Consider the following 20585-nt stretch of genomic DNA (forward strand, 5'->3'; position numbering starts at 1 on the left):
TTGGTCTAGGAACTAAACAGCAGATATGAAGTTTAAAAATTTTGATAAATAGATGACAAGTCTAGTTTTCTTATCAAATTACTCAATGAGACAAAAAAATTTACAGTGATCAATAACCAAAAAAGGAGGTAATGAGATCACATACATGTAGAAATAGTTTGTTTCTTTTATTTTTGGCCACACCACGTGGCTTATGGGATCTTAGTTCCCCGACGAGGGATGGAACCTGTGTCCCCTGCAGTGGAAGCGTGGAGTCATAACCACTAGATCGCCAGGGAATTCCTGAAACAGTTTGTTTTAATACTTTTTTAAAAAACTCAAGAAAATTCTTGTTCTGGTTAATTATTGTACTGTGAGTCCCCATCTCCTATCTTCTTGATCTTGGCATTGACCTTTTGAAGTTCAATTTCTATGATAAACTTTCCATATGGCACATCCATTGTTTAAAGAGGGATAGAAGACTTTTGGCTCTAATAATAGAATGACAGTTACCTTTTCTCAAGCTCTTGCCAACAGTGCTGGGCACTGTTCCAACAGCTTCACAGGAATTAGGATTATCTGATTTTCCCACCAGCCCCTTTGAACGGCATCATTAGTCTCACTTTACAGTTGCGTCACGGGGACTAACAGGGATCTAGTTAAGAAAGTTAAGTTCCCAGAGTTAGTGAAGTAGCAGATTAGGAGAGTTTGAACACTAACTGGCCACAGGAACCAGATCCATGGGATATAAAAACTTCATATTCTCAAATGTCACTTGAGAGCTATAGTGAGTCACTCCAAGAATCACAGCTGTGGAACTGATTATTTTTCCATGTTTAAATAACCATCTGTAGATTAAAATGTTTCCACTTTGAAAAAGTAGTCCCTTTGGCATCAGATGTTTCCAAAATGTGTTTTCTGCCTTTATAGTGAGCGTTCAACCTTTTTCAATTGTATCCAGCATCTGAGCAGCTTAGGGTAAGGGTTATGAGTGTAGGTTCTGGATTTCATTATCTCACTGTGAAATGGGGATGATGTTAGTACCTACCTCATGGGTGTTTGTAAAAACTTAGAGAGATAATATCTCACCTTTTTAGCACAGCAATAATAATATAGCCAACCCATGCAGTTGTAACAGGTCCAATTCTAAAAACTTTACATGGAATAACTCCTTAATACTCAAAGTGACCCTATAAGGAGTATATTCTTATTATCCTCATTGTACAGACAAGAAACTAAGGCAGAGAGTGGTTAACAAACCTGCCAAAGACAGAGCTGGTGTTGGAGCCAGAATGCTAACCCCAAGTTCATGCTCATAACCGTGACACTAGACAGCCCCCACTGTACCTACGGTAAGCGCTTAATGAAATGCTAGCTCTCTGGACAGCTTACCTGAGGCTCGCTGGGCAGAGGCCTTGCTAACTTAATTACTGAATCACTGAGAAGTCAGTCTGGTTTATAAAGTCCTCTCCACAGCAGCAGAAACCAGTAGTTTTGTTTGCTGCGTAGTTACAGGTGCAGCATCAATCCCGTCACTAGGTGGCCTGGAAGACAAGCTCTGTAAGCCTCCTGGGTGAGCAGAGTGGCTGGAGGGGGCTCCCCACCAGCACTCAAGAGCCCATATTGTAGTCCTGACTCTGCCACACATGTCCTGTGTAACCCTGACCCATGCATTTCACCTGTCGTGGCTTCAATGTCTCCTCTGTAAACCAAGGGGAATGGGACAGGGTAATTGGAAAGGTTCTTTCCTACCCTGAAATCTCAGGATTCTACGAGGACAAGGTCTGAATAAGTGTCCCTGTTAAAACACCAGTGGTGCAAAGCTCCAGTAGGCTAATCACACTTCATAACAGGGATGAGGGCATCCAGAACACCTACCTTCCTGAGATTCATGATGTACAAGAAAATTGTTTGGGGAGGAGGTCTCAAAAAAGGAATCTAAGGACAAAGAAGACAATTTTTTTGTGTGTCATGATTTTTTTTTCCAGGATTAATAATGATTTCTGTCCATATCTAATTGTGCTGATTTATTTCCAACAAAATTCCCACCAAGGACTTAAGATACTCTATGCTTTTTTTTACGGAGCTAGAACAAATCATCTTAAAATTTGTATGGAGACACAAAAGACCCCGAATAGCCAAAGCAGTCTTGAGGGAAAAAAATGGAGCTGGGGGAATCAGACTCCCTGACTTCAGACTATACTACAAAGCTACAGTAATCAAGACAATATGGTACTGGCACAAAAACAGAAACATAGATCAATGGGACAATGTAGAAAGCCCAGAGGTAAACCCACGCGCCTATGGTCAACTAATCTATGACAAAGGAGGCAAAGATATACAATGGAGAAAAGACAGTCTCTTCAATAAGTGGTGCTGGGAAAACTGGACAGCTCCATGTAAAAGAATGAAATTAGAACACTCCCTAACACCATACACAAAAATAAACTCAAAATGGATTCGAGACCTAAATGTAAGACTGGACACTATAAAACTCTTAGAGGAAAACATAGGAAGAACACTCTTTGACATAAATCACAGCAAGATCTTTTTTGATCCACCTCCTAGAGTAATGGAAATAAAAACAAAAATAAACAAATGGGACCTAATGAAACTCCAAAGCTTTTGCACAGCAAAGGAAACCATAAACAAGACGAAAAGACAACCCTCAGAATGGGAGAAAATATTTGCAAACGAATCAACGGACAAAGGATTAATCTCCAAAATATATAAACAGCTCATTCAGCTCAATACTAAAGAAACAAACACCCCAATCCAAAAATGGGCAGAAGACCTAAATAGACATTTCTCCAAAGAAGACGTACAGACGGCCATGAAGCACATGAAAAGATGCTCAACATCACTAATTATCAGAGAAATGCAAATCAAAACTACAATGAGGTATCACCTCACTCCTGTTAGAATGGGCATCATCAGAAAATCTACAAGCAACAAATGCTGGAGAGGGTGTGGAGAAAAGGGAACCCTCTTGCACTGTTGGTGGGAATGTAAATTGATACAGCCACTATGGAGAACAATATGGAGGTTCCTTAAAAAACTAAAAATAGAATTACCATATGACCCAGCAATCCCACTACTGGGCATATACCCAGAGAAAACCATAATTCAAAAAGACACATGCACCCGAATGTTCATTGCAGCACTATTTACAATAGCCAGGTCATGGAAGCAACCTAAAGGCCCATGGACAGACGAATGGATAAAGAAGATGTGGTACATATATACAATGGAATATTACTCAGCCATAAAAAGGAACGAAATTGAGTCATTTGTTGAGAAGTGGATGGATCTAGAGACTGTCATACAGAGTGAAGTAAGTCAGAAAGAGAAAAACAAATATCGTATATTAATGCATGTATGTGGAACCTAGAAAAATGGTACAGATGAGCCGGTTTGCAGGGCAGAAGTTGAGACACAGATGTAGAGAATGGACATATGGACACCAAGGGGGGAAAACTGCGGTGGGGTGGGGATGGTGGTGTGCTGAATTGGGCGATTGGGATTGACATGTATACACTGATGTGTATAAAATTGATGCCTAATAAGAACCTGCAGTACAAAAAAAACAAACAAACAAAACAACTAATACTAAACTTTCATTGGGTTATTTGTATGGAAATATGTTAATATAAATGTTTCAGACATTACATGAAATTTCTAAAAATCTTATATTTGTATTTGTATGGAAATATGTATGGAAATATGTTAATATAAATGTTTCAGACATTACATGAAATTTCTAAAAATCTTATATGTTCTGGTATAATGTTATAAGTAATAATCCTAGTTATTACTTTAAAATGTATATCTCAGAAATAACTAATTTTCTTGTCAACTGCATTATTATGAACTTTCATCAAATCTTTAACTGTGGTCATTTTTAAGGTCTTTTGTCATTTACAGACAGTTCTGGGTGTACTCTGATGCTTTTGCAAATATGTTCCTGTAAAAGGGTTTCATCTTCAAGGAATTCATGGAAAAGACTCTGACAAGTACAGGTTTCTGGTAACTGACTGTACTGCTGAACTGAATGAATAAGCATTTTCAGAACTCTAATGAAAAACTGATGAACTCATAGAAGTGCTAACAAAAGATCAAGATGAAAAAAAAAATTAATTACATGGGACTGAGTGAACTGATGAGGATGAGTATAATTTTTGTGACTTTCTGTCTGAATTAAAAAAAAAAAATCCCACAAGGACTCAGAGGCAAAGAATATACAAATCAATTTTCACTGCAAAGTAAAGGAGCTGTTACAGTGGAGGATTACTGGACTGAATGTCAATATTATGACATAGTATGAGTGTGTTTCATGTTTGGTAATTGCAATCATTGTTGCTTTTGTTGTGGTCATCCATGTACAATGCTTGGTGTCAGTCTATTTATCTCTTGTAAAAATAAAATACAGTGTGTGTGTGTGAAAAATAAAAAAATAAAAAACAAAACAAAACAAAACAAACATACAAACAAAAAAAGATACTCTATGCTTCCAGAAGGACAAAAATGAATAGGGAATCTCAAGGGTACTTTTCTTAAAGAATGAGAGAATCAACTTAATTGGTCATATGTGAATTATCTACTGGAAAAGTATTAACAAATAGTTTTAAATCTTGGACTGTCTTTCTTACCATCCAATCATATTCTTGACCCCTATATTCATTTTCTATTTATTGATATAACAAATTATCAGAAACTTAGTGGCTTAAAACAACACAACTTCATCATCTGACAGTTCTGTAGGTCACAAATCCAACACCAGTTTCATTGAGCTAAGATCAAGGTGTCAGCAGAGCTGCATTCCTTTCTGAAATCTCTAGGAAAGAATGTTTTCCTTGTTTTCTCTAGCTTCTAGAGGTCACCATATCCCTTGGCTCATGGCTCATTTCCTCCTCTTTAAAGCCAGCAGCACAGCATCTCTCTGACTCTACGTCCATCATCACATCTCTTTCTCTGACTCTCTTCTACCTCCCTCTTCCACTTCTAAGGACCCTTGTGATGGCACTGGGCCCACCCAAATAATCCAGGAAAATCTCCCTGTTTTAAAGTCAGCTGATCATCAATCTCAATGCCATCTGCAACCTTAAATACCTCTGCCACGTAACCTAACATATTCACAATTTCCTAGATTAGAATGTGGACATCTTTGGGGAAAGGAGAAGGGTGCATTATTCTGCCTACCACCATCTCTTCCCTTGTTCTGTTGTCCTTCAGATGCAATGAACTCACAGAAGATCAATATATATAAACACTTTACAAAATCAAATGGGAATTGGAAAGTAAATGTATCCTCATCTTCCCCTCCTTCCCTTCTTTCAAACTGTAGGATGTATAGGATTCCAAAGTCAAATAAGTATCATTCATATTGGTTGTCATTGCCCATTAATTGCTCACTTGCTTTCCTTCATTTGCATAGATAATGGACATTTGACAAGATTTTCTTTAGTTTCCTTTCTGGGTAAATTTATCATTTTGTTATGTTTTGTAATACTTAGGACATAATGATGTCATCTAAGCCAACAGCCTACCTCAGAATATGTGAAACCAAACCTAATCCTTACCCACCAAGCTACTCTGTGGTTCCTGGGTCTCAACAACCTCTGAGTTTCATCAGCCTAGGAAACCAAGCGCAAAGTTGTCAGCCTGCCTTCATCACTTCTCCAGGAACCTTCACCAACAGTCGGCAGGGTCCAGGAAATATACAAATGGTAAATTCAGCTAGAGGAGAAGCAGCTACCAACTTTAAAGAGAAGCAAAGACACTAATGGTAAGTCTACTTACTACTAGAATTTTTATTTTGCATTTGTAAGGTTTTATTGTGCTTATAAGCTATAGGTGGAGAGAAGTTTATGATCTCATGACATACGCCCAATCATTAGAAAGGTTGGAATGCTACCCTGGAAACAGTATCCCTTTTAGGTAGAAATAATTAGTCTGCATATAGATTTTACCCCCAAATTCATTTTACTTTGGATTCAAGCAAAAATCTAATGGGTGACGAAGGATTCTTTGTAGCAGGATGATTCAGTAACACTGACATTCTGGAAATGCCACCACTTCTAGCTTGATCTCACTTTTGCAAAGGATATTTTGGGTACCCTCAATCCTGTCTCTGGATTAGTTTCAAGCCTGGTATTTGTATAGAGGCAAACTCATATTGAGGGCTGCCTTAAAAACAGAAGGAACTGCAAATGGGCTGTCTGGGGAAACTGGGTGTGAAAGAACTAGGGGCCATTCCATCTGCTGTCCCCTCACCCAGTGCCCATGGAGATGTTATGACTTAACTGCCTGTCAATTCCATAAGGGGCACTTTGACCATTCCTAATCTAGTTTATGGAGGCATTGTAAATAAAATATGCCCTACATGTACATGAAGACTCCACTGGCATAGGTGGCATTATTAGTTCCTTTGCTGTGCTTTTGAAGAACCTCTTTCACGCCACTAACACAGCTCCTCCAAATGGTACTGTCCCTCCCTGTGTGCAGCTCTAACTTCTCTGCTGGAGGCTTCCATAAATTATATTGAGTGCCCATTATATGCCAGAACTCTTCTAGCCATCACAGGAAAGTAAAACTGAGCATTGGTCCCCCTGCAGCAGGCAGATGTAAGCTGGGAGGTGGCCTCTCAGATCTTCCTCCTGCCAGACAGAGGAAGTTCCCTGCTCCCATTGGGCCACTGGCACAAACTAGCACACCACACAGCTGGCCCCATACAGGTGCTGGGAATACGGCAGAGAACAAACCAGGCATAATCTCTGCCCTCATGGAGCTCAGAACCTAGTGGCAGAATCAGACTACACACATAATAAAGAATTAAGGTACACAGTGTGTTGGAAGTTGATAAAAGATATGGAAAGAATAAAGAAGTGTGAAAGGGATAAGCAGTTCCAGGCAGTGAGGGGGTAGCAGTTTCAAGCTGGTCAGAGCAGGCTTTCCTTAGAAGACAACATTTGAGCAAAGACATGAAGTGAGGAGTGAGTCTTGTGGATGTCAGGCAAGAGGTTCCCGGTAAAGTCAGAAGGTCTTTAGAGGAAAATGTGGCATGTTTGAAGAACAGGGAGGAGGCAAATAAAGTAGAATAGAATGGCAGACGGAGGGAGTAGTGGGAAAAAGGGCAGAGGGGCGGTAGAGCCAGATCCTTTGAGGCTGGGAGGACTGGAAACTCTGGCTTTTAGTCTGAGTGGAGTGGGCGGCCACTGGAGCCGTCTGACCGGTACCAAAGACGTGCTCAAGAGAAATGCTTTAAAGTACTCTTGGGTTTTTTAAAAGCTCCAGTTGGCAGAAGCTACTTCCTCTCCCTGAAGACTGACCTTCTGTGCTGTTAGTAGCCTCCAGTCACCACAACGGTGCAGGGGCCTCGGGGGCGGTGGGGGCAGGGGCATAGGATGTGAGTGGACCACCTGTTCCAACTGACTCAGAGCTTAAAATAGTTCTGCGGCCAAAAATCCAGAATGAACTAAATGACCAAATTACTAAGTCTGGCCAATATGCAATTGTGATCAGTAAATGGTACATCCAGGGTTCTACCAGGAGAAAGGAAGGCCGGTATTAACCCAGATCTAACTGCTCCTCATCAAGATGATGGCAAGGATGAGGGTGGGAAGCTTATAGCCAGATGCTTGAATTGCTGCTCTGGAGAAGAGGTAGTTAAAAATCAAATAAGAATGTCTAATGCAGGAGTTCTTCAACTGAGACCCACAACTGGCTAAAAGAAGCCCATGACACCTCTGAAGTTGTATGCAAATGTGTGGTGTGTGTATGGATCGATATGGAAGAACAGTTTTTTAGGGGAGAAGACTCACAGCTTTTATCAGAGTCTCAACTTCATTATTCAAAAAATATTAATCTCTTAGCATTGTTTAGGAAGCTGTGGGGTTTTCTTCTAATCCTGTTTCAATTTAATTGTATTCGGTAGCTACGTGTTGAAGAAATAAACACAGCAATCACTGTATTTGCAGTATTCCTGGACAGATAAGATGTAAACTTTGGAAGAAACAATTAACTTCCGGTCCAATCTAGCAACAGTTATCTCTCACAAATCTGTTTATCAAGGATGAAGGAAGGTATACTAAGAGGTACTAAGATGTATCCACTGTCTGAGAATACATGATGGGCCAATAAGGAAATGTTTGCATACCTGCAATTTGAAAAAGAACAATATAAATGAGTACAAAACTAAGAAATAAGGTGTGTCATTTATATCATAAGATACAACAGAATTTAAAAAAGAAAAACAAGATAGCTTAAATTCACTGGTATAATCAAGAAGAGTTCATGGAAGAAGTGAAGCTGAGCCTGACGGGATAGTTAAGACATGGGCTCTGGAGTCAATTTGCTGCATTAAATTCCCAGGTCTGCCCCTCAGTAACTGTGTGACCTTGGGCACTTCTATGGTCTGAATGTTTCTGTCCCCCTCCAAAATTCATATGTTGAAATCCTAACTCTCAAAGATGACAATATTAGGAGGTAGGCCTTTGGGAGGTGCTTATTAGGTCATGAGAGTGGAGTGCTCGTGAATGAGATTACTGCCTCATAAAAGAGACTCCTGAGAGATCCCTCGCCCTTTGCACCATGTGAGGACACAGAGGCACGGGCTATGAACAGGAAGAGGGCCCTCACCACAAGGTGACTGTGCTGGAATCTTGAACATGGACTTCCCAGCCTCCAGAACTGTGCACAATAAAATTCTGTTGTTTATAAACCACTCAGTCTGTGGTATTTTGTTACAGCAGCCTGAACAGACTAAGACAGATACCTGATTTCTTTAGGTCTCTGTGTCTCCATCCCATTGTTTGGGAGGATTACATGTACAATAAGTGTAAAGTGCTTAGAAATTATCAAGCATATTGTTAATGCCTAATAAATTGTTTTTTCTTCATTGATACTTTCCCTAGAACTCGGATTACCCAAGCAGAGAACTGGTCCATTTGCAAAACACAGTCATTGAAGTCACAGTTACAGCATTTTTCTCTAAGAGCCTTGGAGGCTCTCAGGGGATGCTCATGCAAGCCTATGCAGTAGTACTTTTTGAAGAATCCTTGGGACACCTGAACAAGTCTCCCCAAATACCTCAAACAAGGCTTTACTGAAAACTTCCCTAATATGGGAGGGAAAGAGTCAATCAAGTCCAGGAAGCGCAGACAGTCCCAGACAGGATAAATCTAAGGAGAAACATACCAAGCAAGACACATACTAATCAAAGTATCAAAAATTAAATACAAAGAAAAAATATTAAAAGCAGAAAGGGAAAAACAACAAATAACATACAAGGGATTCCCCATAAGGTTAACAGCTGATCTTTCAGCAGAAATTCTGCAAGCCAGAAGGGTGTGGCAGGACATATTTAAAGTGATGAAAGGGAAAAAACTACAACCAAGATTACCCAGCAAAGATTTCATTCAGATTCAACGGAGAAATTAAAACCTTTACAGACAAGCAAAAATTAAGAGAATTCAGCACCACCAAACCAGCGTTACAACAAATGCTAAAGGAACTTCTCTATGCAGGAAACACAACAGAAGTAAAAGACCTACAATAACAAACCCAAAACAATTAAGAAAATGGTCATAGGAACATACATATCGATAATTGCCTTAAATGTAAATGCACTAAATGCTCCAGCCAAAAGACATAGACTGGCTGAATGGATACAAAAACAAAACCCGTATATATGTTGTCTACAAGAGTCCTACTTCGGACCTAGGGACACATACCGACTGAAAGTGAGGGGATGGAAAAAGATATTCCATGCAAATGGAAATCAAAAGAAAGCTGGAGTTAGCAATACTCATAACAGACAAAGTAGACTTTAAACTAAAGACTATTACAAGAAACAAGGAAGGACACTACATAATGATCGAGGGATTAATCCAAGAAAAAGATGTAACAACTGTAAATATTTATGCACCCAACATAGAAGCACCTCAATACATAAGGCGTATGCTAACAGCCATATAAGGGGAAATAGACAGTCACACAATCATAGTAGGGGACTTTAACACCCCACCTTCACCGATGGACAGATCATCCAAAATGAAAATAAATAAGAAAACAAAAGCCTTAAATGATACATTAAAAAAGATGGACTTAATTGACATTTATAGGACATTCCATCCAAAAACAACAGAATACACTTTCCTCTCAAGTGCTCATGGAACATTCTCCAGGATAGATCATATCTTGGGTCACAAATCAAGCCTTGGTAAATTTTTAAAAATTGAAATCGTATCAAGTATCTTTCCGATCACCATGCTATGAGACTAGATATCAATTACAGGAAAAAAATCTATAAAAAATACAAACACATGGAGGCTAAACAATACACTACTAAGTAACCAAGAGATCACTGAAGAAATCAAAGAGGAAATAAAAAAATACCCAGAAACAAATGACAAAGAAAACACGACAACCCAAAACCTATGGCTGCAGCAAAAGCAGTTCTAAGAGGGAAGTTTATAGCAATATAATCCTACCTCAAGAAACAACAAACATCTCAAATAAACAACCTAACCTTATACCTAAAGCAACAGAGAAAGGAGAACAAAAAAAACCCAAAATTAGCAGAAGGAAAGAAATCATAAATATCAGATCAGAAGTAAATGAAAAAGAAATGAAGGAAACAATAGCAAAGATCAATAAAACTAAAAGCCGGTTCTTTGAGAAGATAAACAAAATTGATAAACCATTAGCCAGACTCATCAAGAAAAAAGGGAGGACACTCAAATCAATAGAATTAGAAATGAAAAAGGAGAAGTAACAACTGACACTACAGAAACACAAAGGATCATGAGAGATTACTACAAGCGCGTCTATGCCAATAAAATGGACAACCTGGAAAAAATGGACAAATTCTTAGAAAAGCACAACCTCCCAAGACTGAACCAGGAAGAAATAGAAAATATAAACAGACCAATCACAAGCACTGAAATTGAGACTGTGATTAAAAATCTTCCAACAAACAAAAGCCCAGGACCAGATGGCTTTACAGGCGAATTCTATCAAACATTTAGAGAAAAGCTAACACCTGTCCTTCTCAAACTCTTCCAAAATATAGCAGAGGAAGGAACACTCCCAAACTCATTCTACGAAGCCACCATCACCCTGATACCAAAACCAGACAAAGATGTCACAAAGAAAGAAAACTACAGGCCAATATCACTGCATAACATAGATGCAAAAATCCCCAACAAAATACTAGCAAACAGAATCCAACAGCACATCAAAAGGATCATACACCATGATCAAGTGGGGTTTATCCCAGGAATGCAAGGATTCTTCAGTATATGCAAATCAATCAATGTGATAAACCATATTAACAAATTGAAGGAGAAAAACCATATGATCATCTCAATAGATGCAGAAAAAGCTTGCGACAAAATTCAGCACCCATTTATGATAAAAACCCTCCAGAAAGAAGGCATAGAGGGAACTTAGCTCAACATAATAAAGGCCATATATGACAAACCCACAGCCAACGTCGTTCTCAACGGTGAAAAACTGAAACCATTTCCTCTAAGATCAGGAACAAGACAAGGTTGTCCACTCTCACCACTATTATTCAACATAGTTTTGCCGCAGCAATCAGAGAAGAAAAAGAAATAAAAGGAATCCAAATCAGAAAAGAAGAAGTAAAGCTGTCACTGTCTGCAGATGACACGATACTATACATAAAGAATCCTAAAGATGCTACCAGAAAACTACTAGAGCTAATCAATGAATTTGGTAAAGTAGCAGGTTACAAAATTAATGCACAGAAATCTCTTGCATTCCTATACACTAATGATGAAGAATCTGAAAGAGAAATTAAGGAAACACTCCCATTTACCACTGCAACAAAAAGAATAAAATACCTAGGAAAAACCTACCTAGGGAGACAAAAGACCTGTATGCAGAAAATTATAGGACACTGATGAAAGAAATTAAAGATGATACCAACAGATGGAGAGATATACCATGTTCTTGGATTGGAAGAATCAATATTGTGAAAATGACTATACTATCCAAAGCGATCTACAGATTCAATGCAATCCCTATCAAATTACCAATGGCATTTTTTACAGAACTAGGACAAAAAATCTTAAAATTTGTATGGAGACACAAAAGACCCCGAATAGCCAAAGCAGTCTTGAGGGAAAAAAACGGAGCTGGAGGAATCAGACTCCCTGACTTCAGACTATACTACAAAGCTACAGTAATCAAGACAATTTGGTACTGGCACAAAAACAGAAATATAGATCAATGGAACAGGATAGAAAGCCCAGAGGTAAACCCACACACATATGGTCACCTTATTTTTGATAGAGGAGGCAAGAATATACAATAGAGAAAAGACAGCCTCTTCAATAAGTGGTGCTGGGAATACTGGACAGCTCCATGTAAAAGAATGAAATTAGAACACTCCCTAACACCATACACAAAAATAAACTCAAAATGGATTAAAGACCTAAATGTAAGGCCAGACACTATAAAACTCTTAGAGGAAAACATAGACAGAACACTCTTTGACATAAATCACGGCAAGATCTTTTTGACCCACCTCCTAGAGTAATGGAAATAAAAACAAAAATAAACAAATGAGACCTAATGAAACTTAAAAGCTTTTGCACAGCAAAGGAAAACATAAACAGGACGAAAAGACAACCCTCAGAATGGGAGAAAATATTTTGCAAATGAAGCAACTGACAAAGGATTAATCTCCAAAATTTACAAGCAGCTCATGCAGCTCAATATCAAAAAAACGAACAACCCAATCCAAAAATGGGCAGAAGACCTAAATACACATTTCTCCAAAGAAGACATACGGTGGCCAACAAACACATGAAAGGATGCTCAACATCACTAATCATTAGAGAAATGCAAATCAAAACTACAATGAGGTATCACCTCACACTTGTCAGAATGGGCATCATCAAAAAAATCTACAAACAATAAATGCTGGAGAGGTGGGAATGTAAATTGATACAGCCACTATGGAGAACACTATGGAGGTTCCTTAAAAAACTAAAAATAGAACTACCATACGACCCAGCAATCCCACTACTGGGCATATACCCTGAGAAAACCATAATTCAAAAAGAGTCATGTACCACAACGTTCGTTGCAGTTCTATTTACAACAGCCCGGAGATGGAAGCAACCTAAATGTCCATCGACAGATGTATGGATAAAGATATGTGGCACATATATACAATGGAATATTAACCAGCCATAAAAAGAAACGAAATTGAGTTATTTGTAGTGAGGTGGATGGACCTAGAGTCTGTCATACAGAGGGAAATTAGTCAGAAAGAGAAAAACAAATACCGTATGCTAACACAAATATATGGAATCTAAAAAAATAAAATGGTTCTGAAGAACCAAGGGGCAGGACAGGAATAAAGACACACACGTAGAGCATGGACTTGAGGACACGGGGAGGGGGAAGGGTAAGCTGGGATGAAGTGAGAGAGCGGCATGGACATATATACACTACCAAATGTCAAATAGATAGCTAGTGGGAAGCAGCCGCATAGCACAGGGAGATCAGCTCGGTGCTTTGTGACCGCCTAGAGGGGTGGGATAGGGAGGTTGGGAGGGAGACGCAAGAGGGAGGCGATATGGGGATATATGTATATGTATAGCTGATTCACTTTGTTATGAAGCAGAAACTAACACACCACTGTAAAGCAATTATACTCCAATAAAGATGGGAAGAAAAAAAAGGGAAAAAAACAAGGCTTTATGCTGAGGTCCTGGTCCTAGCGCATGTCAAAATCTTAACGGCCCACCTCCTGTAGAGGTATAGCTAAATGACACCCATGGATCTTGACAGAGTTGATGATAAATAAGGAGCAGCAGCAATGATAGTGACGTTTCAGTGGTGCCTGAAGAAGAAGAAGCAATTTTTAAATGTCTGTTTCCTTTTTTCAGGCAATCCAGATCATGATTGGATTGATGCACACTGACTTCGAAATTATTTTGGGTTTAATGGCCTCCATTTATAACCAAGTTTTGGGTTTTGCTTCCTTGTCTTTTACTGGCGGATATCCATTCTGGGGCGACCTCTCTGTGAGTAGCCTGCTGCAACAGCTGTCCTTCGCAGTTTATCAAGTATAGCTGTCCCCAGTCTATGTACAACTCATCTTTTAATAAGGCCTGCATCTGATCAGCTGGAGAATTTAGATACTAGATATTAATATTAGATATTAACTAGATAGAGAATTAGATAAAGAAGAGCTTTTGTTCTCCATTTTAACTTGCAGCCTAAACTCACACCCTAAAGTTTACACTGATCAAGTAACCAGCAAACCGAAGTTTTACTTCCCTATTACATTTTAGATGGAAATGTATGTGCTGGGTGGACAGTGGCAAAAAGGGGTGATCGGGAACATGATTAAAAATATGCAGTTGATCATGAGAAGAGACTGAGCAGTGAGGTCAGAAGTCATCAGAACAAGGAAAACTTACAAGGGAATGAGGTCTTTTTATGCGAGAAGCTAAGGAGAAAAAAGAAAAGGATGTCAAAAGGACATAGTAACCTCGAGAGTTACTCCAAAACAATTGAGACGTACGAGAGGAATTTTTGAGAGGGAAATATAAATAGGTCAACCTTTCATCATATAAAGAGAAGTATTTCCCAGGAACAATCAAAGGACCCATCATTTCACACAAAAAATTTGTTTATTTCTACAGTTCACTATTACTGGATCACTGTCTATTTCAGCATCCAAGCAGTTTTCCCCTTGTCTGGTAAGTCAGAATGTTGCTACTTTTTAAACCCCCTTAAAGATTAATTTACTTGGGTATGAAAATTGAGAAGGCAGATGCAGAAAATGAGAAGGGGAGCATTTTTCTCCCAAAAGTATCTGTGGGTTGCCTCCGTGGTATGTATGCCCTCACGTGGTCTACACAATTTGCCACTCAGAAATGGCAGAGCTCAACATCCCGACTCTTTAATTCACAAGAGTGGAAATTGGCAAAGATGGGGTTGTTTACTTCCAAGGCTCCCTGGCTCAGTGGGGTCACACTGCACCGGATAAACTCCAAGCAGAAACAAAGAAGCCAGGGAACACCCTCTTGCCACTTCAGTATCAAACACTCTACTCTGCATTTGCTATTTCTCAGTTCTGCCTTGCCTTGCCTTGTATTGTTATTTTTTCTTTGCGCATATCTCTTAGTCTCATTCAGATTTGACTTTTGTTTTATAGTTCTTTAGATCATCGTGAAAAACACCTAGCTCAGTACCTAAGAAGAGTCCATAAATCACTGAGACAGGCCTTTCAATTCTCTCTGTCACAGCACTCCACCTTTTGCAATCTCCTGGTCCACTTTTGAAACAGGAGAAAGAAAATGGTTTGCCAAGAACTAGAGACAATTAGAACAGAAATGGTTTCAAGATTACACTTAATCCAGCACAAGAGGGAAGAACGGGAAAATAGGAACACAGAGTCATGTGGCTCATACTTTCCCGGACTAGACTACACTAGATTAAAAATAAGATAAAATAAATCAGTCTAATCTTGACTAACGACTCTTGTAATACAAAAACAAAATAAAACATCCTTTCACTGCATGATTTAGAGATCCTTCCCTCTAACTATGCTTGTCCAAGCATAGAATCTGTCCATTTGGAGAAGAGAGCTAAAATTATACCTAAATCGATTTTTCTAGGAGCCCTTTAGAGGCCTTCAGAAGACTATCTAAGGCATGCTGAAGCAGTAGCACGTTCCAAAGAACTCCTAACAAGTCAGCTGAGGACTTGGTTTCACAATTATTCTGCTGAATTTCAAAGTCTTCTTGTAGAAACTGGGGAACATTTTATACTCTGCCCATTTGACCCCTACCCTCAAAAGCCGACCAAGTTCCTCATTCTAAATCTATCTAGTCCTTAGAAAGACAAGGGTTTCATTAATCCCTAAATTTATCAGCACAGATTTTTTTGTGTATATACTTTTCCATCTATAAAATTGGATGCTATATAGTACTACCTCATATAGTGGTTGTAAGAGTTCTACGAAATAACGCATTTACATGATTTAATACAGTGACTGTCACAGAAAAAATGCTCATTATAAGTCTGTCATTTTATTGTTTTAAAAAGGGAATATAATTGTTGTGTATGAGGCTTAGACAAATATAATAATGAGCTTCTGCGTTGTATTATTTACATTTTTCTACAGATTTTAGAAATACCCTACATTTAGGAGGCATATAGAATAGTTTTCATGGTAACTATCCAGAAGGGCAGAGGAAAAAAATCATTTCAACTTCAAAATTTTTTCCAAGATTTCAAAGATTAAGAACCATTAGATTTAATTGCTTCTTATTTCATTTAATTTCACTCATCTTACATATGATTTACTTTTTCTGCCATCTCCATCAGATAAAAGGCAGCCTAGGAATGAACATTGTAAATTCTGTCTTTGCCTTCATTGGGGTGATTCTGTTGCTGGTGGATGTGAGCATTAATGGGCTGCCTAATCAAGACTACTGGGCAGTGGTAAGTATCCCATCACCTACCATGTGCTTCCTCTCTTTCCACTCACTTAGAGTGGATCTATTTTTTATTTCTTATTACTGTACAGCAGCTCTAGTAGTAAATCCCTTTTTCTATTCCAGCCCTACTCCTGGTCATGTGATCTCTAGGACTAGAGAATAAAGTGGGAGAGTCACCTCTGTAGATGGACTACGGCAGAAAGGGCACCCCTTAGTAGTCCATCTCACGGGTAGTCACATAGGGAAGACTCCTAAAAGGTATACAGAAATACTGGGGTAAAAAAGCTCCCGGAAATAAAAGAGTAACTGAACTTGCACACTGAATGAGAATAACCTATACTAGGAGAAAGAGATGCAAAATAAGTGAGATACAGATATAGATACATAGATATAAGTATTGATATTGATACATATTGAAATATATGTATCCTTGTTAAGGCATAAGATATAGAAAAGGATTTTTTGAGGTTTTAGGAAGAAAAATCAAATTACTTACAAGCAGGAAAAAAAATCAGCTTGACTCAGTCTCTACTACAAAAACATTCAGTGAGGGAAAATCATGGAGCAAAATCTACAGAGTTTTGATGAAAAGAAAATGTGACTCAAGAATAACAAGTCCAGGGACTTCCCTGGTGGCGCAGTGGTTAAGAATCCGCCTGCCAATGCAGGGGACACGGGTTCGAGACCTGGTCCGGGAAGATCCCACATGCCGCGGAGCAACTAAGCCCCGTGCGCCACTACTACTGAGCCTGCGCTCTAGAGTCTGCTATCCACAACTACTGAGCCCACGAGCCACAACTACTGAAGCCTGCATGCCTAGAGTCCATGCTCCACAACAAGAGAAGCCACCGCAATGAGAAGCCCGTGCACCGCAACAAAGAGTAGACCCCCACTCGCCACAACTAGAGAAAGACCGCACGCAGCAACAAAGACCCAACGCAGCCAAAAATAAATAAATAAAATTTTTTTTTAATTTTAAAAAATTAAAAAAAGAATAACAAGTCCAATAAAATCCTTGTGAAAGTATAAAAGCAACAAGAAGATACTCTCAGTAAAACAACAATAACACACATGGGTACTGCTGCTAAAAAAAAAAAAAGAATAGTAATATTCAACCATACACGAGGTAGATTAAATCAAGAATGTAGAAACGCAAGGAGAAGCTGTGTAAGGAGATTCGTGAAAAGCACAAAAACTGGAAGTTGAAGAGAGAAGATGAGAGGTAAAACAAGCATGTTAATCTCTCATTTTTCATAATAAACAATCATCTAATACTGCCTCAAATTGAAACCTGTAGGTTTAAAATGATGTCAACTTCTTCATGGATTTCGTAAAATTGACTTCTTTTTGTTCTTTTAAAATCAGGTAATACTTTTATTTCAAAATAGGAAGTAAAAATGATTCCATTATTTAAAAATTGTGTTTCCCTCTATTGCTCTCTCATTCCCTCCCTTGCTTGCTCTCTTTTTTTCTCTCTCTTGCTGTCTCTCCATGCATCCACTTTTCTTTTCTTTTTTTTTCTTCTATTTTTTTGTCTGCCCTACGCAGCATGCCAGATCTTAGTTCCCCGGCTAGGAATCGAGCCTGCACCCCCTGCAGTGGAAGTGCAGAGTCCCAACCACTGGACCGCCGGGGAAGTCCCTGCACCCACTTTTCTATTTGCCTTTTGCCCATACATAGAGTTGTAGAATAACAGGTCTCAGATGTTAATTTAGCTCATTTCTGGGCAGTGTGGCATTTGGGATGATTGGCTGTGTTCTATGTTGCTTGATTTATATTTTTATTTTAATGAGTAAGTAAATTTTTATTAAAAAAAAAAAAAAGAAAGCCACTGCAAAGAAATAAACTCTACTTCCTTTCTAATGTTTCTAAATAAAACAGGCTACTGGCAAAAAGGGAAGTTTTCTGGCATTTTAAAGAAATTCCAAAGTTAATTTACATTCCCCTGAAATAAGCATGTGATGACAGAGAAATGGTCCCAGAGCTAGGTGAGTACAAGCAATAGTACATTTGATGAATCAGAACTTTTTGAAGCCTGGGTGAAGCCCTCCTGATTTAGTCAACATTTCAGTGTGTTTATTCCTGATTTCAGCTTGCTGGGAAAGGAATTTCAGCCATGCTGATCATCTTCTCTCTTTAGGAGTTTTGCATAACTTGTGTCACAGCCCATTTTGCCAGCCAAGCAATCACCAACACCAATGGGGTGAGTTGGGCCTCTTCTCTGGAAAATAATCTGAGTATGTGCTGAAGAAATACAGACTTCAGTGTCAGCTCAGCCCCACTGTGGGCTTCCAGCATGCTATTTGTCCTCTTCTCCGATGGGACCAGGGGGGTTCCTGAACAGGATTATAGCAACAATATTGTTTGCTTTATTCATTCTTTCCAGTCTGTCCTGGCTATTCCAATTGTGTATGCAAATAGTCCCTTGACAACAGGGTGGTCCTCAGTTCCTCCCAGAAATGATGGCCACCAAGCTCATACCACCTAATACCACTAGGTGTTAAAAGAAAAAGGAGGATCATGCAATCTCATGGGGTAAAACTACCTGCAGAAACTTCTTAACAAGCTGGCCTCTACTCTCCACGATGATTGCTGATCTTTAAAGACTGTGTTTCAGATTTGTTCTTAGTTTATCACGAACGATAACTGCATGGATCTCCCTGCCACTGGTTCTTCCTACATGCCGCTACCACTCAATGGCAAAGGTGAAGGGCCAGAGGACCGGAAATGACTGCAACTCGCTTAAAGTTAGAAAATTTCCTGTTAATGTTACCCTTTTCTCAATAAAATGTTACTAGGAACATAAGCCTTTTTTTGGTATTTTTTTATTCACTTGGTTTGTTATTGGTTGTTAAGTAGGAGATCTGACAAAATACTGCAAAGCAGACTGATAAAATTTCTTTGATGATGATTTACAGGGTGTCCAAGTAGAAATGTTATATCCTACCACAGAAGTCATATGCCTATTATTAATACGATCCTATTTAAAGCCCTTACGGTAGTTTCATTTTGGAATATCTAAAAACGTATTCATTAATTCATTCATTTGCTCAAAAAGGGTATTACACTACTACTTTGTAACCAAATACTGTGCTATTCAATTACATAAAATTAAGATTTTACATAATTTTTATTTGGGGTAATATAAAATGGGATAAAGTGGGCTTTTTTGAAATGCCAGTGTACACATGTTTTTTTTTCAGGTACAAGTAACAAATGCTGGGTTTAATTACAAAGACTTCACCCCAAAAATATAACTTAAACTGTATGAGAAAAACCAAAGTGCATCCTACATTTAGTCTCTTCCTTCCTCAGAAGAATACAGGTTATTATTAGACCTCTAGGGTATCTTCCAATTCTAAACTCTAAGGTTAATAATTCATCATGAAATACATGGGTTCAAGAATTATTTTTCCACCCTTGTACATTGTTGGTAGGAATGTAAATTGGTGCAGCCACTGTGGAAAACAGTATAGAGGTTTCTCAAAAAACTAAAAATAGAACTACCATATGACCCAGCAATTCCACTCCTGGGTATATATCCAAAAAAAACCCCCAAAACACTAAATCAAAAAGATACATGCACCCCAATGTTCACAGCAGCATTATTTGCAATTGCCAAGACATGGAAACAACCTAAGTGTCCATCAACAGATGAATGGATAAAGAAGATGTGATATATAGATATATATACAGTGGAATACCATTCAGCCATAAAAAAAGAACAGTATTTTGCCATTTGCAGCAACATGGTTGGACTTGGAGGGTATTATGCTAAGTGAAATAAGTCAGTGAAAGATAAATACTGTATGATATCACTTATATGTGGAATCTAAAAAATATAACAAAACTAGTAAATATAACCAAAAAAAGCAAACACAGGTATAGAGAACTAGTGGCTGCCAGTGGGGGGAGGGGGGTGTGCAATATAGGGGTGAGGGAGTGAGAGGTACAAACTATTGGGTGTAAGATAGGATCAAGGATGTACTGTGCAACATGAAGAATATAGCCAACAATTTTGTAATAACTATAAATGGAAAATGACCTTTAAAAATTGTATAAAAATTAAAACTTTATAAAAATAATACTTAAGCCAGAAACCAAAAAAAAAGAAAA

The 20585-nt window shown here is 38.6% G+C and overlaps 1 protein-coding gene across 1 annotated transcript; it reads left to right on the forward strand.

The window, feature by feature from the left end:
• Positions 1-5498: 5498 nt before the first annotated feature.
• Positions 5499-18957, forward strand: LOC137772291 (membrane-spanning 4-domains subfamily A member 12-like). The gene is given in 7 exon segments (XM_068556147.1): positions 5499-5749; positions 11623-11638; positions 13905-14042; positions 14667-14723; positions 16357-16473; positions 18562-18672; positions 18856-18957. Coding segments are annotated over 7 exon segments (792 nt in total).
• The last annotated feature ends 1628 nt before the right edge of the window (positions 18958-20585 follow it).

Source organism: Eschrichtius robustus, chromosome 11 (assembly GCF_028021215.1).
Source record: "Eschrichtius robustus isolate mEscRob2 chromosome 11, mEscRob2.pri, whole genome shotgun sequence".
Lineage (NCBI taxonomy): Eukaryota > Metazoa > Chordata > Mammalia > Artiodactyla > Eschrichtiidae > Eschrichtius > Eschrichtius robustus.